This window comes from Ooceraea biroi, chromosome 1 (genome assembly GCF_003672135.1).
Source record: "Ooceraea biroi isolate clonal line C1 chromosome 1, Obir_v5.4, whole genome shotgun sequence".
Classification (NCBI taxonomy): Eukaryota; Metazoa; Arthropoda; class Insecta; order Hymenoptera; family Formicidae; genus Ooceraea; species Ooceraea biroi.
The window spans coordinates 9,399,446-9,422,753 of NC_039506.1; the positions used below are offsets into that span (position 1 = coordinate 9,399,446).

The 23,308-nt window shown below is 38.3% G+C and overlaps 1 protein-coding gene across 7 annotated transcripts in view; it reads left to right on the forward strand.

Annotated features, from left to right (window-relative positions):
• Positions 1-23,308, forward strand: part of LOC105279967 (glutamate receptor ionotropic, NMDA 2B) — a 166,077-nt gene that overhangs the window by 68,099 nt on the left and 74,670 nt on the right. For 6 of the 7 annotated variants that reach the window (XM_011340097.3, XM_011340099.3, XM_011340102.3 and 3 more), the window contains exons 2-3: positions 14,987-15,492; positions 17,550-17,721. In XM_011340097.3, coding sequence (XP_011338399.1) covers positions 15,199-15,492; positions 17,550-17,721 — 466 coding nt within the window. In that variant the 5' untranslated portion in view covers positions 14,987-15,198. Of the gene's footprint in view, positions 1-14,986; positions 15,493-17,549; positions 17,722-23,308 lie in introns of those variants that run through there. The other variant, XM_026972043.1, reaches the window with a different exon arrangement.

Consider the following 23,308-nt stretch of genomic DNA (forward strand, 5'->3'; position numbering starts at 1 on the left):
ATCTGATTTTATTGTCGATTCAATAATGCATTAAAGTTTCGTTTATGCAGTATTATATTACTGCGGCATTTTAAGCATTGTTGCTTAACGACTGTTTTGTAGGATGTCTCGTGACAGTATCAGGTAGTAAATTACACGGACTTTCTCGAAAGTAAATACAGGAAACATTTGTAATCCCTATATGTTGGTACAGCAATAAAACTACGAAACTATCTGCGGGTCGGATTCGCAGACGGTGCTCGCAATTCGTCTCTGAAGAAATCTCCCGAATTGTTTGCAACAAGGATAAACGGAAACAAAGACGGTGTTTCCACGGAATCGCAGGATCACTAGAATCCTAGAGTGCTTGTCAGAAATAACACGAAACATTAAGTTTCTCGTGGGTATGTGTGTGTGTGTCTGTGTATGTGTATCTAAGTGTCTGTGCATCTGTGTAGATTGACGCGAACATGTCAGTTTATATTTCAAAAGACAAACAAAAATGTGTGCATGTCCGATTTGGCATGGCGCGATTGGTTTGCTCGGAATTTTCCACGGTTCACTTGCTGCAATAGCGCGAATCATTCGCGAGGACGAAACGCGCGCGATCCCCTGATAGAATATCGTGATTTTATTTCGATACCTCGCTTTGCACAATTTAATTGTGGTCTCTCGTAGTTCTTGGACGCGCGATATTCATCGTGATATATTGCCGATAGATTGAAGGCGTTTTATTATAATCTTTGTCGGATTTGTTGAGAACATGTAACGTGTGAAACAGCATCTGTAACTACGCCTTAAAGCAACTTGCGTTAACAAGGATAACGAAGGCGATGCAAAGCGATATCGTAAAGCCGATCTGTTAGTAACATTATCAAAGTTTGATATGTTCCTTGTGGTTTAACTAAGCCCACGGCAGCACGATATCTTTTCCAAGTTTTGCGTGTAATGCATTGAAGCACTTTGATGCAGCTTGCACCTTGTGACATGTTGTGCATTAGTAAGTGAGTAAACTAGTATAAGCGAAAACGTGCTAGCTGCTCGTGAATATAATGCGCGACATGGTCTTGTTAGCGTAACACACGAAGTATACTGTATCGTAATATGTAACAGGTTGTAATAGATAACGTACAAATTTCTGTTTGTCGTGGAGGCCAATTATGTTGTACATATATGGATAATCAAGTTGCATCAAGTTGGATTTTTATGATGCAGTTATCATTAATTATAAAAAATTTAGGAGATATCACTAGCAAAGAACGAAGTATTGTTAATAAGAAAAGCTAGGAAGGAAAGGAAGAAAAGGGAGGGAAGGCTTAGTAAGAGGGAAATGAACAACTACATAGGGTAAACTGGACGAGGAAACGTGGTGCTAAAGAAGAGACAGCCAGCGGTAAAAGGGTGAATAAACGCGCAAAACAAACCGTCTTTAGAGACGCGGCTTGTTCGATCGGGGTCGAGCTTTTGTGATTTACCAGCCGGAAGAAGATCAGAAAGTAAAATGGTATCTAAGAGAGGATGACCGGGGGAGGGAGACGGTGTATTCTTTCGTGGAAGTTAAGTAGCGAAGCTTCGGAACCATATCGATGCAGCCCCCTCGGAGGTTACTGTCCTTTTTCTTGTGTCGATGGTATCGACGGGGCGGATGCGTTCCGACTTCTAAGTACCGAAAAGAAAGAAGTTGCTCTCAATTGTTTTCTAGATAAGAGTCGTAGTTCTCCGCATTTATCTTACGGACCAATGTAATGCACGTATCGGTTATTCTTTTTTTTTGTTTCGCCCGCCATTATCATACCTCGTTAAATGTACAACGTGAGATAAACGTTATTGAGACACGTGCTGTGTTAATATTTAGCCTTGTGTATTTAACAATAATAACAAAATATATAAATAGTTAGCGAGATATGCCTTAATAACAAGAGATAGTAATATAAAATCAAGAGACAGTAATTGGAATGATATCTTTCTTATATTGCTTCCAGTCTTGTTTAGACGAGATAGTCACAATGCAGAAGCCGAATGAATACTATTCACCTTGAAATTCCAGCGAGACAATAATACGAGATGAAATAAAGCGAGAGAATTCAATTTCGCGTTATTTCTACAAAATAATATATATTTACGTGATATAATTTTCTTTTAAATTTCAATAGCGCTTTGTAAGAGTTCCGCTATCGTACGTGTAAAGCGAAGACGTGGGTAAAGTGACGTCTTTTCGATTAGGAATCCTTTGTCACCGTTAGGGAGAAAGAGTTCTCCCGGAATTCGTTCCCGTGTTACATAAAGAACGCGCGGCGTTCCGATATCAAATTATACGCAGAGAGGCGTGAGTCGATTGTAAGATGAATCCGCGGAAATCAGGATGCGCGCTACACCGCCGGAATACCGGAGATTTTTTGGCGTGTAAGTTCGCAAAAAGGAATGCATATGCGTTGAAATGGAAATACTTTCTCGGGGATCTTGTGTACGCATCAGAGAATATCAGGGCGGCTTGCGAATTCGATCCCGGATGTTTCATAGCGACGACTTCGGGGATCATGCCCTGTCGGCTTTTTCAACCCTCTTTCTCTTTCCCCCGTTACGGGATTTCACGTAATAGTCCATGCGAATCGCACAAATCTCTACGCGATCGGTCGGAGTCACGCGTGGAATTCGATTATCTCGGGTGAAGCCGTGAGGGTGGTCGGGGGTGACGGAAGCCATGCTCGAACCGTGGACGACATCGGACTTCGTATAAATTGGCAGCCAAATAGGAAGTCGACGCTTGTTATTCTGAAAGAGTAGGTCCTTTCTGAGTCTCGTAACAAGAATGTGAATTGGGGTAAATATTATAAAAAAATGATAATGCAATTGCCAAATTTTCTTTCTTGGCGTTGGGGTTGCAGATACCCCAATCACGATAAAGTGGCATCCGATAAAGTATCACATATTTATAATCTGTTAGAAAATCGATACTTACTATTATTGAAGATCAGAGAGATTTGACATGATATACGCATACACATGTAAATCGAGATAAATATGACGATAACAAATCTATATACAGATCATAAGGAGAGAAAGGAAGAAGCGAAGCATAAAGATTACGTTGTAATAACAACATGGTTGAGAGAGAGAAGATGGATCAGTATTCCCAAAGGCAATAGCAAATCACAAAATATTCTGTATCTAAAGCACTCAATGCAATGCAAAGATGTAAATCGAACAACTCAGCTTCAGTTCTCACTCGTGAAGCTAGATGTGCGCGACTGGCGAGGATGAGATAATGGAATGGAATTACGATCGTGCCAATGAAAACAATACCACGGCCGTGCACATACCGCACAACGTCGACGCTCCATCGCAGGTCAAAATGCACCACAGTTTGCATTCACCATAAACCGGAATGTCACGCGTTTGCATTTCTACGTATATAGCCGCTAATAAATAACCGCTTATGAATCAATCTAAATAGATTTGTATTTTACATTACAGTAAGCAAGCTTATTAGGAGATTGTCAAGAGTTACGCTATTCTTGTTATCAATTGCTGTGAAATATGAACAATTTGTTTTAATATTAAAACCTCTCAATCTATATATCAATCAATATGTGCAACAAATGATTTATACATAATGCAGTATTGTAACATACGATGGTTAAAATGTTGAATGCTGAGCGAATTTTGTACAACATATCTTGCCATCAGAATGAAATTTTCATCATAAGAAGTGCAATAGTTCTTCTTAACATTCGAAAGTAAGTAATTAAGATCAATATAGACGTTAATAAATTTTCGTCACATAAAATACTTGGTGTATTAAGCACATACTTGATGATCATAAAATTAAAAGCTTGCCGGGGGTGTGCCAATATAGGAGGATACAATTTATTTAAGGGTGTCCTGCATGTCTGTTAGCTTAAAGGTGGAAGAATTTTCACGAACGATAAATCAGGGAATCCTTGAGCGGGTGAATGCACGGCATTTCTTCTCGCGCAAGGTATGTGAAAACGCGTTTTCGAGATATGTGAAGACGCTCACAAGAACCCGTACACGGATTTCGCGTTTCGGAAAGTGGAGCCTGGATTTATCTACCGTGTGACCTAACAATAACGGACCCACATAAAAGCCGAGATATCTTATTTTCTACTTTGTTCCGGTTTCCCGTATAATCCAATATACCCTCTTTAGGTTGCCGTAAAGCACTGTCACTCGCAACGACATTCGCGTTTTTTCAGAAGCTATCGTCCTTCCTTAAAGTAGATAATAAGATTTAAGCAACTTTTGACTTTATTTAACATTTCCTCTTATAGTAAGTTACGAAAACATAGTTATGTGCAAATATATTAAATTCATGTCATCGAATTCATGTATCGAGTAAATTGAAATTGAAAATAATTGAACACAAATTAGAGATGAGAACTATCAGTTGTATAATATATATAAAAATATAAAAAAACATATTTCTATTTTAATTTTTATTATTCGTACGGATAGAGCTTACATTTATTTGACATATTTCATCTACAAATTATTATTCAATCTACAAGTCTGATATTTTAATGATGATTTCTACACCGACTTTTTACCGATTGATCTCTATCTATCTGTAGCAAAGAGAAGTATGGACTTCCGAGGATGTCATATCGAGGCAGAGTCAGAGATGTTTCTGACTAGCCCCCTCGTTTGTAAAACAGCGCATCGCGACAACGGATTTATTTTCTAGGTGATGTCGGGTGTAATGGGCGCGGGAAACACGGTTCGCCACTTTTACCGCGCGTACGCGCTTAGGGATTACTCGATTTATCTTCTTTATTCGGCATCCCTGGAGCGAACCGGGGGAGCATAAGGGCGTTGTCGTCCACGCAAGCCTTTCGGCATCGGACGGTCAGGATAGAAGGGACCCTTCGGAGTATACCGATGTCCCCGATGCTCGCTTTTGTCTTATTGAATTTATCGTCTCGTCGGGTTTAACTTCGTACGGAGTTGCAGCCAATGGCGGGTCACCCTTTCGCTCCAACGAATTACTCGCGTCCATCGGGACGACGGAGGGCGATGGAAGGGGCGTAAAAGTCGGAAGTAGCACGGTAATGTCAAGTCAAAGTACAACTTAAAAATGCCCAGTTTATTACGAGCAACATTGAGAAAAGTATTATTTCCCGAATACGAAAATGTTGCGGATGCGATATTTCGTGCTGCTTGCTTGTTGACGAACCAAACGAGAGCAATAGGATTTACTGGCCGTATTTTGTGGACATGAAAGTTATTGCGGATATTTTGTCGCGCTTTATGCATTTCGCGGGGATTGGAGACGATTAACGCCGCCAACGCTATAACTGTAAATATCGATCGAGTAGCTAGCATATCGTTTGTTGTCCACGGCGCATGTTTGGTGAAAAATGAGAAATTTAATACTGTGTGACTAGCTAACATCGCCATCGGTTGCACGCTTATATCGTGCGTTTATATCGCGTTTGCTGTATCCTACGAGTTTTGTAGTAATTATTTTTGTTTCACAACTTTTGTAGAGTTTCTACGATTTTTATTGTGGGAACATCATATATTTGCTCGTTACAATAAAACTTACTTTTGTACAAACTACAACTCGCTGTCAATTAAAATATTTTCTGAAATTTTGTATTAACACTTATTTTTGTGATATTTTTGTGAAACCTTGCGCGCGCCCTTCCCTTCTTGTCATCTTGTGAGGTGACAAGGCTGTGACAGGGGTTCACTTTGTGAGACCTTCCACGAAACACTTCAACTGTTCCCAAACAGCTTTTTTCTCGTCAATATTGAGCACCTTTGATTCATGCTCTTCCATTACGCCTTTGAGGAATAAGGTATAGAGCAAGGATCCTTGAAACATAATTGCGATATTACCTGGAGACAATAATCTCGAAACATCGGGATTATAATCGGATTCCGCGTTTAATGAGTTCAATATACGATTGCAATCCCACCCTCCCGTCATCTCGACTTCCATCTCGATGAGCCGTCTCGATGTCGTCTCATTACCATTTGAGAAGACAAGCGAATCGAAGGCTCTTCCGGTATGAGCACGATTCGCCGTAAACCTCGCACTTTTCTTTCGACATAGACAGCTCAGAGCGATCTTTGTTGGTCGTAATGGGACAATAAAACGATCCAGATGAGCGCCGCCTTCGTAATGAGAATTTCTCAACTTTTGGAGACTGCGAGAACGCGGCGCAAAGTTCGCGCGACGGAAATTTGCGCGGAGCCAAGACGAAAGCCACGGGACTGCAAGTTTTCTGCACCGCACAGTTGGCACACGGTGCTTTATCATAAATGAATACGCTTAAACGACAATTCTAAATACGAAAACCTTGACGTTATTTATCGCGCTGGCAGCGAGAAAAAGAAAGATAGAGAGGATGCTGTTGCTGCATGAAATATGTAGTAAAAGACGCCATGTATTGTAGGAAGAGCATCGGAAAATCTTAGAAAATAAGGATTATAATGTTACCGTAGTGTAACTGAAAGTTGGGGAAAGCTTATAATAATACGATCTGTTTTGTAATCCGCACCTACGAATAATACTTCTGCTAGATGCAATAATTTATGACGACTTATTCGTCCGTACTTTGGATCATAAATAATGGTTCCCGGTTGTAATGTTGGTCGTTCGCGAATGTCGCGCTGAAAGAGATGGATATTCCGGCGCTTTAATCGCTTTTCTAGTTGAATGACCGGCATTATCCGCGCTGGTTCTGGGAAGAACGACAGTGGGTGGATCAGTCAGAAAAGGGAATAAGAAGAGGAGAAGAAAAACCTGAACGAGGCTGTGACAGGGGTGGGTCGAAATAGGATCTAAAAGAGCACTTTTCTCCAGGTCTTCCCTTGCGACGGTTTTTAGTATCACCGTATCTTTCGTAAATTTACTGCCTTTTAAAGACTTTAACGCGCGCTGATACGTTCTGGAAGACCGCATTCGCAGTTCGCACCTGGAAGCTTCTTAACTCATTACGATGCCAGATTAACTCAGCATTATTTAACCCTCGTTTAATGTCGGATATAAGTTGGGGCAATTGATAGCATGACAACGACTGCGAATATTAATATGCCCAGTCACATTCATTCGTTTTATTCATTCGTAAACAACGCGCGATTTTCTCCAGCAATGCGTATCCGCATCGTACAACGTTTTCATTCGAGCGAAGAGAGGCAGGTGGGATTATTTATTTAAATCGAAATGTATTACGTGCTGTTCCGCAACACTGTGCCGCTAGATCACATAACTCAGGTGTACTCTGCGCGGCTAAACACGTTAATTACAGCAATGGATTAATGCACCGCTGCGTTAATTGCGTAATTTGAAGATCAAACAATGTGCGATTGAAGAAATAGCTTTATAAAACTGTTTCCTCATAATTCCATCGATAATCAGAGAATGGAAAATTAGAAGAAGAGATGCAAGCAAGCGATTTGCATAAAATGTAACTTTATCAATCGGAGAATAATATTTTACACAGAAAAATGCAGATTATATACAGATTATATTGTATATGAAAAAATATACATATATACGACTGAAAGAGAAAGAGAAAAAAAACTGCCTGCATTATTTCTGCCGCATCATGCCGAGCGAAAATTCCTATGCCAGGCAAAAAAACTAAGTTTGAAAAAAAATTGAAAAAAGTGCTCGGGGAAGCTGCTTACAAATTTTATAACGGCTTATACAATGAAACATCCATATTTTCATGTAAAATATGACATGGAATTATATTTTTCATATCATACATGCATCCAAATCTAATGTGACGTGACATTGACACGGTGCTTCTCAGCGGCTGTCGATATCTTTCGCTTTCGGAGAGTGGCTGCAAAAGCCCCTGGGAAGAATAAAGCACGCGATCGAAACACGAGCATTATTACCGTGTATACCACGCACTCACATACGTGCGACCATCCCTAGTACTATACATAATGCATTATGTAAATGGATCGCCGGAGAATGCAAATGGTATGCATAGTCTGCGCCTAGGTCTGCGCGGTGTGTTCCAGCACTACTGGAAACTGTATTCGGTTAACCTCTTAACATCGTATCAGCCTGTCCTGAGCCAGTTGTGTCATTATCATGTGTAAACGTTCACTATGTCCCATAGGCAGGCACCATCGTTCCGGTTCTAATTGCAAGCACACACCTTCGAGGGAAGCCAGTTTCCGTTCGGGAATGGATGAGGCCGGAGAGCGTGACGAACGCCATTTGTTGCACGAGAACGTGCGGGAGGCTGGAATGCAATATTGCGGTGGATTAATGCTGTATTTGGCATTATTCTTACGGCGCAATGGCTTACGCAAACAACATCTACAGCTTATCTCTGACTTTTCGATCGAACTAAGCAGCGCGAAATAAATTCTCCGCGCGCCACGAGCGACTGCAATTTCGAGGGGGGTTACGGGCGCCGTAGTTCTCTTTAATACATCGGAACTCTCTCCGGGAAGCGTCGCGGCGTCGGAAGTTCACTCGCCGTATTGCTGAAGCGCGCGGAAAATTCGCGGCGGCGGCGGGTAAAAGAAAAGAGACGATAACGCGCGCGATGCGCGCACTTGCGCTCGTAGCTCCGTTTCATCCCCTGCGCGTCGCGTATTTTCTCTGTAATCTTCGGCGTATCTCTTTGTTCCCCCTGTATTATCATCCAGATGAGGTTGTCTACCTTTTGACCCTCGTCGTTCGTTTTTCGGTATTCTCGTCGCAGCGTCTCGTGGCGGCGTCTCTTAAATTGTGTCCGTGTCTGGTGCATACCAATGAAAATCCTCTTATGAATCTTATCTGTCCGATCTCAAAAAGCGTGCACCGTGCAATTTACGTTACCCTGTGCATAAATTGTTAGTTTAATAACATTAATAATATTGTTCCCTGACTCCGTCGGGAGTATTTTTTTTCCATCGCTCTTCCTTTCCGCAGCTATCTTGGACGTTACTAGCATTACCAGCGGTACCGGTTTATTACGTCGTCTTGCTTCTTTCATTCCACTCTGCGTCTTCGGATGCTTATTTTTCCCTTCGCGTACCTTAATGAAATTCAATTTCCAGGAAATCGAGAAACTCGAAATTGATGCCATACGTTACGATCAACTCCACCATTCGTCGTTCGCTACCTTCGACGATCCGACGAAACCCTCGTGGAACTCGATCGCAGTAATTTGTCGCATCTTCCCTAAGATGTTCCTTTTCGGTATAGTACTTGATTTTTTTGGTTACCCGAACAGTCACGTAATCAAGGAGACATCACACAAATTTTCATCACCCCGGTTAAATTACGACAAGTTGCAGAGAAACTCGCAAACAGAAGTATTTGATTCATTTCGATATGAGAATTGATAGTTCATCGAAGCTTTCCGTCGGTGATCTCAGCGTTCCGCGGTTATTCTGATCCGTACATACGTCAAATGAATTCTTGATTGAATATCGAATTGCGGTTCGATGGAAAAGAAATTGAAATCACTGGTGATTGGCGAACTGTCGAATGATACAACAAATACGAGTCCATGGATCATGTTCCAGTGAATGTTTAATCACTCCTCGGGGATAGAGTTTCCATTCTTTGCTTTGTTTCTAATTAAGCTTCCGCCCGTTATTGCAGATTGGAGAAATTTACTCGAGATATTGCAAAATATTATACGCAGATTACCTTTTAGCTTACGTCAGAATTGTAGATAATTTGAAGACGATACATAAAAAATGTTATTTTAAAAAAATTAACTGAACAATTGTTTAAGATTTTTGTTGTATTAAAAATGTAGTTATTAGATTTTATATTGTCAGAAAAATTAATTTGAAAAATAATTAATTAATTATAGTATTAAATAATAATTATTGTAGTATATAATAGTACATAACATGCGATGAAAAGAAGAAAAAAAAGGTTAGAACTGAAGAAAAATGAATGTGAAAAATATTTTGAATTAATATAGTAATTAATGAAACACATTGTAAGATCGAGAAAAGATATTTTATTTTATAGTAACGTTATTTGCATTTTTTTTAATATTAGAGAATCAATAGAGAATTTTGCCAGAATATTGATTATGCTAACGCGCTACTTAATCGGAGTGCCGATTATCGAATTGTCATTTGAGATATTGATTATTCGATATATGGTAAATACATCTGGTATATTCTGACAATGTATTGATACGAGATTATTGGCACTGATTGAACAGTAATGACTTATGTTTCCGCGATTCGAGAAAATGATGACAAAATTTTGCCATCTGTCACATATCGGAGAGCGATTACAACCAATTTGATAATGATATGAGTAAATAAATTAATCCAAATTTATTCACAATCAGAAAATGTTGATATACATATAATGCTAAAAAAATTAATATTTGTTTTGTGATGTCATAAGCTATAAATTTCAGAGATTATTAATATATAATTATAATGATTATAGTGCGATTACAATGATTATGGTGTTAAATTTACGATGTTTATTTAGAAACATCACTGTTGTCATTCATCGCCCTTAATTAACATTAATTAACCAATGTATTTTATGAGTTACTTAATCAAGTCGGATCCATGATCAGACCTGCGTTACCTCTTTATAGTGCGCACTAGAGACACCGTAACAATGACGCATCTCAAATGTCTTGTGCACTAATTTGTTTAAACAACATTTATATAACATACATGGATGAAAAGAATACAGTATGATATGTGAACGATAATTTTTGAGAGATAGTGAAGAAGATAATAGCATCATGAAAGAAAGCTAGAATGCACAATAGCGTTGCACAATAGCGTGCGGCATGAAAAATATTCGTGGCATTAATCAAATCGGACTGTAATGGCGACAAAAAGATCTAAAAGGTGTCCGGTATAAAAAAAGAATTCTTGGTCATTTTAACTATTATGACTGGATATATTTCAGTGCATTCACACAGTCCGCGCTAAACTCGGTCATTTCTGCAGTTTACTGAATCGCAGCTTGCGCCCGATGTTCTCGCACAGCATGGTGCGTTCTGTAGTTGATGCGAAAATCGTGTTCGTAAGAGAAATTTATATTTTCCAATTATCTGAAACGATATTCTTCTAAAAATAATGGTAAAGATGGTTTCATATGTATGTCTAACGTTATTCAAATGACAATTTAATTTTCTTATAAATGTATGTAATCAAAGAAATCGTTTACATCTTGGAATGAAAATGATCCAAACAGATGATTAAATACTCATGAAATCTTCATAAATCTTTTATCTGCGAATGTCGAATTGTTTCTATATGTTTTAGTAATTTCCTTTTAAATTCTATGCTTTCTTAAAAATAGTAATCAGTTTCAACAAATGCATTAAATGTTTATGTTACAATGGATTGTTATTGAAATACTTTGACACAAACATTGGGATACTTTGCGATTAAGATTACCCTTTGAGATTATCCGAATACACGCGGTTTATCGATTGGCATATTCGAGCCGCTCATTAATTGGATGTGTAATTATCACAAATAGATCGATGGGTAGCGGCAGATAGAAACTCACCTTACATAGCGGTTAGTTTGCTGCCTTAATAGAGGGTACAAGGGTTCAGAGATAGAGTCTACCCACAGGAATGCGCGAGCCAGGGTTCGGTTTACCAAAGGCCATCCATATGGGACGTGGTTCAATATCGCGAAATCTGATACGTAGGGAACGATATAAACGTGGGTCAAAGCCAATACCTGGCGGCAAAAAGTCGACCGCGTCTCTATGTTTGCGCCAATATTCCTTGCGAACCACTCTAATCGTCTGTCGTCGATTCGTTTGATTGCCTCTGGAGACGCTGAATTTATCTATCCGTAAATATTCATGCTATCGAACAATCATATTATTCATCACTGCAAAAGCAAAGATATACTCTTGAATTATTAATATAATATCCATATAAAGTAACACGATGTTTAATAAATTGATAATAATTATTGTCAATATCAATAGTCAGTAGAATAATAGCCAAGTAACCTAATAGTGATTGTAAATGGAATTTTTTATTATTAGTGTGAATTTTTCTAATATATATTATTGAATTGCTTTTATATTATAAAAAGCAAATGAAAAAGTATATTAATATTACTGCTATAAATGCTTTGTTTAAATGCTTTGAATAACGTATAAATTATTTAAATAATTATTGTATTCTGTTTTTGAAGAATTTCTCTCTTAAAAATAATTTATTATTCAAATCATATGCCAGTTTCTTTAAGTGTAGAAAGAAAACATAAAAGAGTGCATCGGTGATGAAATAGTTTAGTTGTGCACTCTAGTCCCGTTGATGTAATTCTAGAATAATAATTATTACTATGTAGATGTAGAAATGTGTTTCAATGAGACGCTTTCGTGATTGAATTTGAATCAGCTTGTTTCGCATTTGAATGCATAATGCCGATCTGGGATTAAACTATTTGTATATAAAGTCGTATTAGTCGTAAATTATTATCAAATCAAATTTGCGTATGATGTTAATATATATGTAATGCTTTTATTATTATAATTTTCATGTAAATCACTTTATATTATCATGATAACGCAAGTTCCCAGGATAGATAATCAAACATTTAAAAATACCCGCATCAAACGTCGCGACGTACATTGAGAAATATAAATTACAACCGGTATCAATACAGCGTCCACGTAGCAACCACATTGTAATAATCTACGTAGCAAACACATTATAATAATAAAATAGCTGCCAACGTATAAAGTTTATACAAATGTCATTCTCAATGCGGGTCCGACAATGGAAAAATAAAGCAGGAAGTACTGGTAATATATCATTTTTTGTTATCGACAGCACATAATTTATTTTATACGGAATAAGTTCGTGTCGGATAATGACAGAGTTCACTTACCAAAGATAATTTTAAACTTTTTAGTATTATCAATTTTAATAGAATATAGACATCTAAACTTTGATTTGACTAAACTTGAAAACTTTAGTTTAAATTAATTAGACATTAATTAATACTTATATTTAAAGTTGTGAGAAAAAAAATATAAAAAATTTTTATATGGAAGAAAATCTAATTTACAGAGAAAAACTTTTAAAAGTTTATACCTTGTTATTTGTATCTTTGACTAATGATTGCATTGGATACAGGAAATTAATATTTACTAGGGTTCTCCACAATTTAAAAATTAAGGAATGAATATTATAATAATTGCAAAAACACTTAATTAATAATTAAGTAATTAAAATTAAGGAATTAATAATTAAAAAAAATCTTCTTTATTTCTTCTTGTATAAAAGATAATATTTTAAATTTACAGTTGAATAAAACTTAATTCAATTAAAAATAATAAAACATTTTTTATGTTTTTTATTTAAGATCTAACTTGTTTAATTAATACATGATAATTTGATACGTAATAGAAGATTAATATAATTTTGATTTAAAATTCAGTAATCATTTTGTAGTGAAACTAATCCAATATTTTCGTTAACTATATATTCGGTTTCTAAAAGTTTCTCAGGTAAGCTGTTTTTCTTTTGGCGAAAATTGTCGACAGGTCGTCGTTGAACTTACATGAGACCAAAAGTTTCGTTCGTCGAGGTTTGAAAGCTCGTTCTTTAGAAAACCAAAGTGTTCATGTGAAATCCGAAAAAAGTGGAAAATCTTTAAAACTAAAATCAAAGTAAAGTCCGTGAAAGTGGAATACTCAGCTTAAAATTTAAGGCTTCTAATATGAAGACTGACTTAATGAGAATTAGAGTTTGCAATTGCTTGTTATTTTATTTTTGGCATCTGATTCATGTTATGAAATTTTCGAAAAATAATAATTATTTATTCTATAAATAATAAGAATTTTATTTAGTATTGAGAGAGAAAACTTCTAATTTTGCAATTATATAGTTAACACTGTTTTTATATTGCTAACGTGATTTTCTGTTTATGACTGAAGTAATAGTGTTTTGTTCAATTAAACAGCAACTATTGTAATTATTTATATAATTTTTTCCATTTGTTTATTATTCATCTTTTCAGTACAAAATTTAGTTACTAATCACGGAACGTTGGAAATTGTGCATTTCTCTATTTTATTATTTCAAAATACGATGTAATGTAACAAAGTGTTAAATTCAACATCCAGAAACAAAGAAAATAAATAAAACAATTGTTTCACTTTGATTAGAGAGATCCGACTTAATAGAATAGTTTTTAATCCACAAAACCAAAATATCTCAAAGCAAGTCGGCAAATTGGAAGTTATCCGATCAGATTTTACAGATTTATGCCATCAATGCGCAGACTCAATCCGCGATAGACTCAATCTATCAGACAGAACATTTCACATTCGTGCACGATGACAAGCTGCGATGACCGATTGTTCTGTCTGACTAATCCCACGGGAAATCACTTACTACGTTCGAGCCGGTTCGATTCTCCGACCGTCATTCTTCACAAACTAGATTATTACGCATAAAGTTCATGAATAGACATATAATTAGACTTTCCGAAATTAGATTCTTGGTAATAACACGAAAATGATTAAATAATCCTGGCAAACATCTTCGTGAAATAAGTTTTCTCGTATTTACCCCAATAACAACTTAGGATAACAACTTATAATTAAGAATTCTTTTAATTAAAGTGTCTGCAGAAATTTAGTAAAACTCGCGGATTAACCTACAGTTTTCTTATTATTTCACTGAATTCTATATTTAAGTACATCTTCATGGTGCTAAATAATTTTATACGATTGAAAACTTAGAATAAAAAAATCTATTATTATGAAAGAAAAAATAGTTTTAGAAACTTTGTTCTGAAATCCTATGGAATATAATCGACAATAATTAAAGAAATTTTGCTTCAAAGAAATATCACTACAATTCTTCATTCATGCAAGTTACTGAAAATAATTTTTTAGGAGATCTTCTTTAGACAATTCTTTGAAAATACTGCTTACTGCTTTCTCATCTCTGAGCTTTAATTTCGCATTTAATGTGGCTTCGTCGTAATGTTGCTTTTTCGGTATTCAATCCGCTCGGTACTAACAAACCGCCATGAATCTTTGTTTCAGGAGTAACAGTTTGCGATGAGACGACGTTACGACGATGGAAATGCGCGTATAGGCGATTGCGTCGCGCCGTCGCGACGCTGAAGGATCCGCGAGTGTTCTGAATGGCAATACAGTGTCGGGATAACGTGGGAAATCAAGGCAAGATCGAATCGACCGCCAGAGGGTCACGGTAGAGACGGTCGTTACGATCTCCAAGTAAGAAATTTCGCACCATGAGGACCGCGTTGGTGATCCTTTTGTTGGTGATGTCACCGCTACCGCTGGTACTGGCCGGTCTGTCAGGTGGTACCTTCAGAGAGGGTGGCATCAAGATCGGAACCGGCAGAAACACGCAACCCAAGGGCTTGAACGTGGGCAGGGGCAATTCGGCGGTTCGTATTGGCGAGGGTAGACTTTCGAATACCACGAGGCAACGCTCGTTCCCGACTACCACAACCTCGCCAGCACATGCCTTCACTTATGCGCCGCAGTCTTCCGTGGAGAAAACCAACATCACGACACTCAAGGTAAGAACTTCCTTATCGCGGCGATCTTATGGAGAAAGATGCTGCTTTGCGTGATCAGTTTATCGGACTCCCGCACTTTCGTATCGCGAATCTTTCGTGTTAACGACCTGAATGCTTAATTAAGTAGCTTCTCAGCCGAATTATTTAGCGGTTCGCTTACTCCATTCATCTTCTTAAATCGTATCTTTCATGGGAATTGTACTTGATGAGCTTTCCTTAAATACGACTAATGAAAAGTTCTTGGCATCTCGGAGATTGCCGTGAAAACAATCATCTTTAATGGATGTTAATGAATTCGCCGAGTTAATAACTCGCGCCAGTCGAAAATGATTATCTCGTTGCTTCTTCTGTTCTGGGCTGAACGAGACGGAATGCACGGAGGGTATTTTTTTCCCGACGAATTCATGAATTTTTTGGCAATTTTTAAGATTCGTTTCAACGTACAATGAGGCAATTTATAAATGTTCGTCTTTATTCATTGGTTGCGGTAAGTACCCGTCTGCGTAGCAAGATAGAGTGTATAATTACGGTAGATATACGACTAATGGTTGCCAGTGCGATTCATTACCGATAATCGATGGATTACGCCACTTCTCTGAATTAAGCTCGTTATTTAAACGACCTACCAGATATGAGCGCACTTACTAAACTATATCGCTTTTCAACGTTGCAATATAGCCGATAAATGAAAATATCTATAAAATATATCTTGTTAATCTCATTAAAAAATTTATTTGCAAGAGAAGAAGAATTGTAGATTCTTGGAATTAACAAACTTTCACATATTCTTTAAAATTAGATATATACATAACGACATCGTTTCTAGTTCTACATCGACAGATAATATTAATTCATTAATATTATTATCGAATTATTATCAGTTATTATCGCGGCATTATATATAATGACTAAATAATATTGATATCTTGCATTGTTAAAATGAAATCTTTTACAATAATAAAATATCGACTAGGTTTTTATTTTCTCTGGATAATTACTTTATCGATACCAACACCTCTGATAAAAAGTATTATATCGATATCGGTAGGTCGAAACGTAAGCCGCTGTCCGTTCTCAGCCTACATGCCGTATTCATTCACACCGATCGATTTATGCAACAGGTGCTCACCGATCCATTCTTGTGGTAATAAAGTGAGCGAGGTGCCCTTGCTGTTTTCTGAACGCTTTGAGTACTTATTGCACATTGTCGATCGTGATACGCTAAATAGGCATTGGCTGAAAATTGTAATTGGTTTTATTGCTTGACAGAAAACGTTATTACGCCGCACAATAGCGTGTCGAAATTGCGATATTCAAAATATCAGGTAAAGGAATTGTGATCGCTCCATTCAGCAGTTCGATTATATAAAAATAATGGAACAATAGAATGGATTGAAATCACGCGCGTAGTTTTTATTTCTAGCTAAGTATTTTTTATAAATTTTTAGTTTTCATTATTAAAAGTTTTATATCTCATAACTGAATACTATTATAAAGTAAGAAATATAGGACTTTTCGATCAAGTAAACATTTACGACATTAACGCGAAGAAGCATGTTTAGAGATCCGTTCAAATACTAATCTCTTTTATCAATATAACCAACTCAACTCAACATTCTATTTTAACTGCATCGCCGCAATCAAGCTCGTCAGTTTATTTTCCAATAAGTTAAAAAAAGTACAAAAAACGATACATCATATAACGACAAAGAAAGAATCCAATGTGAGGTAATGACGAGAACGATAAAATAATGTGACACACAATGAATACGCGTTCTCCAAAGCCGATTGTGTATGTCACGAGCGACAGAATTTGCTTCTAAACTGTGCAGGCCCGTCAACCGCGACATCCCGGTCTCGAAACTTTGCGAAATAACGTTTTGTGTAACCTGTTGACGATCTCTCCTCAGTCTGCGACGGAGAGCGGGAGCGATTTATCACCTGACGGACGGTGCACTGACCGAAACTAGACGGGAACGCGGCGACGCACGTCTGTCAGGGTGTAATACGCGCCTTACCGAAATTTCATATCTTCCTCGTGTTCATTCATGTAACAGGTGGGCATGATGGTGCCGTATAAATCCTTTGGTGTGCGGGAGTATAATAAAGCGATCAACACCGCTACTCACACGCTGCAGAAGAGCACGAGAGGCCCGAAACTGGGACTTTTCCAGCGATACGATCTCTACGTCAAGATTGCGATGAAGGAGCTCACGCCCAGCCCTACCGGTGAGTATTAATTCTACGTGATTGACGACACTGCCTGTCATCGCACAATTTATCACATTTATCGTACTATACATTTCTTCTCAACGTAGCTCAGAAAATTGTTTTAAGTGATCCAATTAATCAGAGGAAGATAATGGAGGAAAGGTGTTTCTGCAGCAGCGTTCTATTTTAATTTTTAACGTAAAAGTTTCCCTGTTTTGTGCACTGTTTTATTTTATTTTTAGTACAGCTTTAACAGTTTTTCGACGAGGTCGCACGTTACGTACACGAGGAAGGAAATTTGAACTTTTCTATTAAGCGAGTAACATCTGCAGAAATTCTGCAACCTCTAATTCGACTTTTGATATGGATTTAACGTCGTACAAAACTGTTTAATGCTGGATTTTACATCGACTGTATACTACGACTCGCATAAATCTTTCACACCAGTTCACAGGTTAAAAGATTAATCGTTTTATCGATGTGAAACAGCAATTTGCTGAGCAATAGTGACTTTTTACTACCATGATCGTGAGTGGGGTCGACACGCAAAGTCGTAAATCCTTGGATTTTTTGGAATCGTGCAAATGCCAGGTTAAAAGGGAGCAGCAGAAAATCTCATAGTTCGGTTCGAGCCCATTTCGCGAGACATTGGAGGCTTTTATGGGGGTTTAGCCTTTATCGCACGAAATCTGAACTGTTGGATTATACGCGCTTCCTTCGTGAGTATCGTTCTTCGTGCCTGTAGGGAACAAATCAGGATTTCAGTCATGCGATTAAGGGATACCGCACTGTCAGGCGAAGCATGGTGAAGCAAGCGAAGTAATGCAGAATCGTCTGGATAGACGATTCCGCTTGTATAATGCGTATGGATACAATGCGGGGATCCAGCATAGTCTCTCAACGTTAAAACTGCATTTGCAATGTTTTCTAAATATTGTTATACAACAGTTTTTTACATTAAAATTTTATATGGAATTGCATACAAGTTTTGCGGCAACTGCGATTCGCAATATTACAGGAACCAGACTGTGGTGTATACCGCGTTACTGGTACCCAATTTTTTCACTCTGAGAATTCAAAATATCGTTATTCGAACTAAATATTTGAATGCTCGCTCAACGACGGAAACTTTTCGTCAATTCCACGTAACCTGACCACCTGGGAGCGAAATACAAGCTTTCCAATCATTTCGCGTTCCACTGGATAGGAGTGAGTAAAATGCATCTATTATGCACCTTGCATACTACGTCTATTGACCAACTCGGCTTCGTGTTTGATTAATTTCACTTGAGGTGGAATTGTATCGACGTGAGCGCCGATTAAAGTGAAAAGTTTCGCGAGTTCCTAGTCGCGCAGGGTGAATGGCATTTGGACAACTTGACAATCGGCCCTTCATGAAGTTCTCATTGGCAAGCGCTCCTGGAAGTTCATCGACTTTCTAAAAAATCGTAATCGAGATGAAACCGGATGCTTCTGTCCCGTCGAAAGAAAGAGCAGCGCGTCGCGCACAGTTCCGGCAATGTAAATCACATTCCGAGAGGATGCTGGACGACAGCCAGGCGCCGGCGGAGACATCACCGCATCCAGCATCCATATGCATCTTCCGATGAGCACATTGATCGAGAAACGGTCGTCGCCGCATTACTCACTAACTTGAATGAGCGACGTGGCGATCACTTGGTAACGCAGCTGCGTCGCTTGCCGGTCCATTACGCTCTCGCATTCGCGATAAAACTCCGAACGAGGAACGGAATTAATGCAACTAGCGCGCGCGATGCGAGTACTAAAAAGTAAAGCGAGCAGAAACTCGGCAAATGCACGTGCGTCGCCTTTCGCCATTCACATTTCGCGACAATTTCTCGGAGCGACGTCGTATCTCTGCGGATTCTGTGCGGCGTTTGAAGCGCGACGAAGAAGTCGCATACATCGCGTGATGTCATTATTTTATTTGCGAGCGACACTTTTTGCGCTTATTTCCCAAATTATAATTTTAATTTGCATCTTAATTTTAATTTTAGTTTGCGTGCTCGTTTCCTGCGCCGCAATGCGCGCGAACTCGCCTACAGTGTGGTGCGGCTTTGTCGGCTGATTTTATCGGACACTTCTGCACGATTGCGATAACAACATTGAGAAGTAGCAAATCGCTTGCCGAAAACCGGAAGCAGCCTAGCCGCGGAGCAAATTGAATGTCGCGGTTAAACGCAGACGCCGCAGCAGCTGACATGTCGTGCAGTAAATCGCAGGCCACTACTGTCGGGATCAATATCCTGGTTCTTTCGATATCGCGCGGACAATTTTGATATCCGAGATGTACGATAACTTTCGTACATGGCGGCTTTCCTCGAAAGTAGCTCAAGTGGAAATTGCATAGTGGCCGGACTTCATTTTTAATTAATATACCTCGAAGAAGTTCGCTTTCCAATATGTCTCTCATTTTCGCTGAGTGCTTTGCACAGATAGAATAAATTGCACACACAGACACCGACACAGCATAGACGCACACACAAAATATGCAGAAATCTGTGATGAATATATAATATATATAAATTACAGATTCCTGCTTATTTAATAATTTATTTATAATAAAATTGAAAAATTCTGTTATAATTTTTTATAAAAGATACAGACAGATAATTGAAATTTTTCTCATTGTAATGATATTATAGAATTAATTATGAATTAAAGTCAAATTCCAGTGAATAGAATTACTATATATATGTGTTGCATTATTTGAAATTGCTTCCATGTTAACGAGTTGTGTATATTTCAGAATTATACTGTAATCGAGAGAATACGAATTCAAAGGAATAGACTGTGATGATGAAAAAAGTTTTTATGAACTTCGATCGTTGGTGCAGTTTTTCGGATCGCTCGCTTCGTATCGACGGTTATAAAGCTAGGTCTGTGCATGCAGCGCTGTGCGAAAATCCATCGGTAATTTCAGCTGGCGTCACTAAGGGAGGTCGCGCCACACCTTAAGAGAGAGCGCTCTGTTCCCTATCAGGCAAAGTGATCCACTCAATTTTATCGGTGACTCGATAATTCCGGCAACGCTTGATCGAGTTGAAGCCCCATCGATTATTTAAAACCTTGTTAATCGCCGCGCCCGACTCGGGGGGTAGTGAAAGAGCTCTTGCAACCCTTGCAATCCCTCGAAGCGTGCAAGCTACCGCCATCTAGCGGGAATACCGACATGCTTTTACACGAGGATTTTAAAAGGCGCAATCTCTCATCCTGGCGTTCAAAAAGCTCCGCGCCAGCTTGATACACCGTTTAATGTTTGATTAAAAATCTTTTACGACAATTTAACGCCGCAAGCTTACAGCGTAAAAATTACAACTAGAATGTAAGAACTTTTTATAGATTTTTCATAATCGTAAAACTACCATGGCTAAAACTCTGCAAACAAGGATCCGACAAGAATGAAAAATCATTTACTCTTGTTTGATAAACGAGATATGAAAGTTTGATGATACGTATAGATGCAGCAATGAAACAGTGCATAAAATATAAAGAAAAATACAGTCGTATATTTAACTTTATCGACTTGTTTCGTGTCGAAAAGTTTAAGCTTCGAGGAGAAGTAATGCATCTGCATAGAACTTGTTACTTCACCGTTCTTACCGTAGCTTGCTGCTGCTTGTGCGGAAAGGACTTTGTCCCTTAAAATTTTACTTCGCCATGGCGGAAGAAATATGTGGGAATGCGGAGAAACGAGCACGAATGCCGTATAAAGAGCACGAAGTTAATACCACTTTCCCGTTGGAACACGCATCTGCTTCTAATGTCTGTAATGGATAATGACGCTACGAGCTTACATAGTTGATAAAGGAGGTCAAAGGTGGCACACGAAATATTTCGCACAACCCCGTCGTGGGCAGCGAAACTTTCGCCACAATATCGGCCAAAATAGAAAATCATGATACAGTCGACAAGTTTAGAAGCCAAGTTCCGTGGACCCGTAAAGTATAAGTTAGCCAGACAAATGATTTCCTCCCGCGTTATTTCGTTTTTTGTTCTTTTTTTCCCGACTCCATTGTTACGCCGACAAAACTATGGGCGTACTGATTTATGCGTCTTTTGCGGTTCTCTCCCTACTTACCGGAAGTAGTTTCGATTTTCTAGTCACGTCTTCCCACAGCCACACACAAATTCTGCTAAGGACCTTGCAGTCGTTAATGGAGAACTAGCAGCAATGAGAGAAAAAATAAATATGATGAAATAATAATATACAGGGTGAGTCACCTAACTTGACGACCTTACATTAATCGTAACATACGTGCTATATGAAAATATTGTTCTAACAAAAGTTGCATAGTACGAAGGGGGACACATAGTGCAATGATCATTTGTTTGCTACCTTTCTTTTTTATCGAAATATGAAGGTCACCTTCAGTTTTTTAAATGGGATGCTCAACATTTTTTCCCGGATTTCGATAGAATGTCCAACGCTGAGTAAAAAAGTATTATACTGGTTAGGGTGTAAAGTTAATAGTTACTGAGATAATTGTAAAATACCTTTTATTATTTCAAATATTGTTCGAACTGACGTCCGTCATTCTCAATGCAACTGCGTAACCTCTTAATGAACGAACGATTAGCATTCTGAAGCATGTCCGGAGTTATAGCAGCACATGCATTAATAATGCGTTCTCGCATATCCTCTACTGTTGTTGGTGGCTCGCGATATACGTCGTTTTTTACTGTCCCCCATAGAAAGTAATCAAGCGGTGTTAAGTCCAGTGAACGAGCTGGCCATACAACATCACCGCCCCGTCCAATCCACTGATTAGGAAACTGTCTTTGTAATACTCGCTGTGCCTGCTGTAAGTAATGTGCGGGACAACCGTCATGTTGGTACCACATTGTTAAACGAATTTAATACGGCACATTTTCTAATAAATTTGGCAGTATTTCAGACAAAAGCATCGAATACTTCTGACCTGTTAATGATCCATCAATAAAATACGGTCCAATAATATGATTGCCGAGTATACCGCACCAGACGTTCAAACTCCACCGTCGTTGATGACCAATTTCACGAAGCCAATAGGGGTTTTCTACTGACCAATAATGCATGTTCCTTAAATTCACTTGTCCACTGTTTGTGAAGGTAGCTTCATCAGTAAATAACACGTTCTGTAAAAATGCATTATTCGCTTCTATCTCGTGCAGAAACCATTGACAAAACTGTACACGATTTTCAAAGTCTCTTCCATGCAGCTCCTGATGCATTGATAAGTGATATGGATGAAATTTCTGAGAATGAAAGATCCGCACAATACTTGTCTGACTAATTGGAAGGCCTTGTGATATTTGCCGTGTACTGATGTGTGGATTGCGGGCAACAGCTGCTAAAACACAAGTAGTATATTCTTCGTTTGTTGCATGTTTATTGCGTTTGCGTTTCTGTACATTAAAGCTGCCAGTTTCTCTCAGCATTTGATTGAGTCTTAGAAAGGTAGAATGCGACGGTTGATTTCGATCAGGATATTTCTCTGTGTACAAATGTTTAGCCCTCACAGTATTATCTTCGCACATACCATAAACAATTATCATATCGTACTTTTCTTTATTACTGAATTTCATATTGCTCCAATAGCAC